Below are 5,096 nucleotides of genomic sequence, written 5' to 3' on the forward strand. Positions count from 1 at the left end.
TTTATTTTCCCCATTCCCCTGTCTTATACCTCACGGCCAAGTTTCAGCATTGTTCTATGCGCCAATCAAAAGTTAGAGCGGAAAACGTGCAACACACGCGCGACCTTGTTGTGACCCCATCTTAGTGTGACACTTGAGATGTTAGGAAATTTGTCTTTTACCCGAAGAAATCTCGTCAATTTCTTCGTAAAAAATCTGCATTTTTTCTTTATTGAATATTTATCTCAAATTTACTGTATTTTATCATCGGAGTGATCGTCAAAATGCTCTTAAACATGGTTTGCTGCCGTCCTCGACATGCAAAGTCGCCATGTGGGAATTTGGGCCCGGCGTAGTTGTTTTCGTTGTCAGGCCGGATCAGGAGGAGATCAGAATAATTGTGGCACTAGAAATTGGAGTACAGCTGGGCATAAAAGGAGAAAGCGAAAGATTTGTTGTTTTTACAAGGATGAATTTATTTCTCGAAGAGATGTAGAACACTTGAGCTTGAGGTAAGCTGAATTCAATAGATTTTCGCACCTCCGCGCGCATTATGTGTTATTCATGTGTTTGCCCCTTTCGAAACTTCCATATTCCGTGTATCTTTACCCATCTTTCATTCGATTTTTTTTCTCTCTAGACTGCTTCATCAAGCGAAATGGAAGTTTGCCTTGGACCTTAAGTTAAAATGAGCGAATTGAAATTTGTGACACGTTTGCATTTTGTACCTTTGAGTTCTGAGACGGAGAATACCGAGACGGAAGCCGCTTAGGTATCATAAATAGCTCTCACTGGTGTTTGAGTTTCTCTTGGTACGGAAGATCTAGCGAGCATGACTGTAGCTTGCCTTTATTTTTTCCAAGGACGAGAGAGATTGTGAGAAGGATTTTTATAGAGTAATATCAAAACCTTGAAAACAGATAAACTGTAGGAGAGCTTTTTCTGAAACCCGATTATCCGAACATGCAGGAATTTTTTCTATCTGGGCAACATCCTCTTTTTTTCCAAAAGCAGAACATTTAGATAACATTTAGATTTGATTTTGTGTACTTGTTGTTGTTCTGTATGGTGGCCGAATATGAACGCGCGACATTGGCGCGTTCGCCAGATTCGCCACGTGAGAGTGAATTGCTGCTGTTTACGATCATGGTTTTGACATTTCTTTTGTGAGAGCCGACGTAAATGTTGTTCCCAACGTCGCTGATTGATGTAACACTGTGCTCATCTTCGTGTAATTTCATATCAGTTTAACTTCCTCGGGTTTGGCGCATAGAAATCTTTTAAATTTTAGATATGTTATATTTTTCAACTTAACAAAGCAATAGACGAAATAAAAAGTTGTTCGAATGAGTCTTAAGCTATCTTAATTCAACTTTAAAATTCAAATTTCGCGCTTTTAGCTGTATTGACCAATCAGAGCATTCAGATTTAATTTGATTAGAGAAATTAGCGCCTGAAAAATAACTGACGCTATTGCCGCGGGCTATTGTTTTTCTGCCTGCTTCTTAGCTGGACCATTACTTAAAGGAAAAGCCAGTCTTCTAACATGGCGAAGTTGTCACGTCCCTCGCTCATGGACGTGCGTAGTGCCATTCATCGGCAACTGAGTTGTTCGCTTCACTGAATACGAAGGCTTACAATCAAGTCTTCAGCCATAGTGTCGTCAACTGGTGAAATACCTTGCTCATAAATTGTGCTTCTTAATTGCTCATGTACTACATCGATCGATAATTCTCGCTTTGAGTTCACGAAGCGGCCACGGCGTTCCAAACCTGACGCTCACAGTCATCTTTTAGTGTGAACCTACCGTGAACGGCGTGTCGGTTTAAATGTAACGCGAGCATTTCTCTGAGTTTCCAGCGCCAACATCATCTAACTGACTTAAAATCGAAGAATAAAAATTTATAGAGTGACTCCCATGATCGAATCGCTTCGAACAACGCAAATAGCCTTCTTCAGGTTCGCAACGCTTTGTGGGTTTTTCAGGGGGAGCTCAGACGAGGTACAAAAAGTATCCATGCAAGGGTTCATGTAAGAGAAAATCATATGAAACCATTTGTGAGAACATCGTTTCTCGGTACCAGACGCTCGTGTCTTCCCTCCCCCGGGAGGCCGTTTTTCGCCGCAGACGACCGAAAGCCCATTTTATGACTGGGCCGCACAGGCAGCCCAGTAAAAGATGAACGATTTACGAAGACAGAATAGCAGACCTCAGCAAACGTTTGAAAGATGAACGCCGAGGACACACGAATCACAAGTGAGTTAGCGCGTCAAAGTGAGGCAAAACGTAAGCAAGCGCCTCAAAGCGAGGCAAATGTGTGTCGACGACGACGAACGACGACGACGAATGCAATCTCGAAAAAACCTCCCTTATTAATTGCACAGGACACCCAATAATGCACAGAACACCCAACACAAATTAAGGGTTGCGTTCTCGTACCTCGGACGCAAATACTATTGACTTTTCTTAGAAACTACCTAACTTAATAGTTTAGTATAAATACAACCACTTTGTAAGCTTAGCTTCGCTTGAAAAATTTTGGAACGTTGAAGAACTGAGAAGCTCAGGAATAAACCGTTGTTCGACTCAACTTCCTGTGTACCTCGACTCTCTCAAAATCTGTACCCCTACAGTACAAACTATTTCCCTTCATTGCAGTGGAACTTAATTCTTAGAATTGCAGGACTAATGAATTGTCACTTATCCAAGTTTACTGCAATTTTAAATCAAGGACTCAACGCTGTTGAACGACCCTGTAAACTAGAAAGAATTACATGCACTCATGGAACTGTTTGGAAATGCAGGGCATAAAATTCACGGCATCATGGAATAATTGAGCTAACCTGTCATTGGTTTGGGCGAGGGCAGAGCAGGATTTATCAAAGACTCAGAGACTCCATGCCCCTGCAAAATGCTCCATTAGATGTCCGATATACGACATTGGATGTCAAGAAAAGTGGCCCGAAGAAAACATACTCAGACATCACATGGTTTTCATTTATTCAAAGACTTTTTAAAAGTAGCATCTATTTTCTATGTAAAGATACATGTTATCATTAATGTTTGTTTGTTTGCTTATGTGTTTTTAATCAATACATTATTTAATACATTATTCAACAAAATAGTTAGTAAACTACTTTTAGTACGTTATGCGTAAGTGCACTGGCCCAAAATAGATCTAAAATGCGTTTACACCGATACGTGGCAGGCTCCCATTATAGTTTAAAAACGCATAATTTACAAGGCTCTTTTACTTTTAAAAAAACATTCCGTACTTTACATATTGAACCAATAAATAAGTTAAAAAACTTCTACTAATACCACATTTACCTGCAGAAATCATCAAGGGAATCTCTATTTTAAATTTTTAGTCGATGACTTTATCTCTGTTTCATCCACTACTTACCACTACCTTAAGTAATCTGCAGTTATTGCGTGCATTAAAAAGGCAAAGTTTAAATGTCCTTGAAACAACTTGCTAGCTGAAAATCATATGCCTTCTACTCTTGGTCTCTTGGTTCGTATGACTACACCCTAGTCTCCTGGAATGTCGTGGCCTTAGTTGAGTGACTCTTTCTCTGGGTACTTTTCCTAAAGGCCGGATGAGATTTTCGGACGGTTACCATCCGGTTAAAGGCCAATCTAATCTTGGTGCTTAAGGCAATATACAGCCAAGGGTTGATGGCGCTGTTTGCGTCGGCCAGCCAAAATCCAAGGTACAAGACAATTTCTGGCAGGTTTTCACGAAAAGCTGTTCCTACCCAAAAAAGGTATAATCCCTGCGCGGGAATCCGACAAATAGCAAACACCACAACAATGATGACGAGCATGCGGAGCACTTTCATTCTTGTAACCAGCTGTCGATGCTGTTGTTCTTCAATCAGATGATTGCCTAGAGCCTCGTTAAACCATAGCTTACTAGCAGCTTTCGCGTACAGCGGAAATATGATGGCCAGAGGAACTATGTAGGTGATGAAGAACATGTAGACGGAAAGACCTAGAAGTGTCAGCTTCTGGCCCAAAACATCCGGGTCAATTTCGCAGTATTCATAATCTAATTCGTAGACGACGGGCATGATAGCCATTAGAGCGATTGACATGACCCAGATCAAAGGTGTGGCAAATTTCGCCTTTCTGAACCACACAGAGTGGACAGACAGAGGACAGACAATGGCGGAGTACTTGTCGATCGCCATAAAAACCAGGCAGAGGATAGACGCAAGGGTGGTGGCACTGGAAATTAGAACAAAGCTCCTGCAGATGATGTCACCAGGCAACCCAGATACCTTCCACTTATTTTCCGTGTGAACGCTGAGAATGGAAACAGGCATCATGAACAGGGCCACCAATAGATCGGCTATGGCCATGTTGACGAACATAGAACTTGTCAGTGACCGTACCTCAGGTTTTTTCCACACGATAAATATCAGAAAAGAGTTGCCCACAATAGCTGCAAGCATCGTAAAGGCATACAGTACGGTTACAATGCTCACTTCTGCATCGCTCAGTTCCATCTTGTACTCTGCCTATTTCAAAACAAATCAATCGAAAACTCGTTAACTAATTGTAACTTTTAACAGTAGTTTCAGTTCGTGAATTGGAAGAAATATTTCTAGCACTCCACACTTGTTTACTTTTATCTAAGGTCACGTGTTCCTTGATTTACAACATAGATCCTTAATTTACGTCTCAGCTCCTTTCACGGTCCAGGAGGCTTCCGAGAGAAGACTTAGATGAATGGGGTGGCAAAATGAAGGCAAACTTGAAATAAGGTTAAAACACACACACTCACACACACCCACGCACACGCCGTTGTTAATGTGATTTTTCAATTAAATTTTTTTTTTTTTTAGCTTATGGACACTTTAAACATACAACAAAATCTATGCAATATATTCACTAGATTCAAACCACCTATCAAATAGGTCGGTAAAGCTTTATCATAGGCCATTTCCGAGTTTCAAAAACTCTCACATTCAAAACGAGGCTATAAGTACAAAAACCTTTGTCGTTTACTTGCATGAGAATTAAAAAAGAAATTCATATTGATTGTTTTGCACTTAGCACAATAGCACTTGAAACGGAGGCTTCAGGCAACTTGGTCCATTGTCTTGTA

General features: G+C 40.7%; 1 protein-coding gene across 1 annotated transcript; it reads right to left on the reverse strand.

The window, feature by feature from the left end:
• Positions 1-3,193: 3,193 nt before the first annotated feature.
• On the reverse strand, positions 3,194-4,494 carry LOC140948034 (allatostatin-A receptor-like). Its single transcript, XM_073397250.1, has one exon. It carries the CDS (start codon positions 4,492-4,494, stop codon positions 3,508-3,510), a length of 987 nt encoding a protein of 328 aa, XP_073253351.1. The 3' UTR covers positions 3,194-3,507.
• Between the last annotated feature and the right edge of the window lie 602 nt (positions 4,495-5,096).

Source organism: Porites lutea, chromosome 9 (assembly GCF_958299795.1).
Source record: "Porites lutea chromosome 9, jaPorLute2.1, whole genome shotgun sequence".
Taxonomy (NCBI): Eukaryota; Metazoa; Cnidaria; class Anthozoa; order Scleractinia; family Poritidae; genus Porites; species Porites lutea.

Excerpts from the sequence above, each read along its gene's own strand:
- LOC140948034 (XM_073397250.1), bottom strand. The coding sequence starts at position 4,494 with ATGGAACTGAGCGATGCAGAAGTGAGCATTGTAACCGTACTGTATGCC.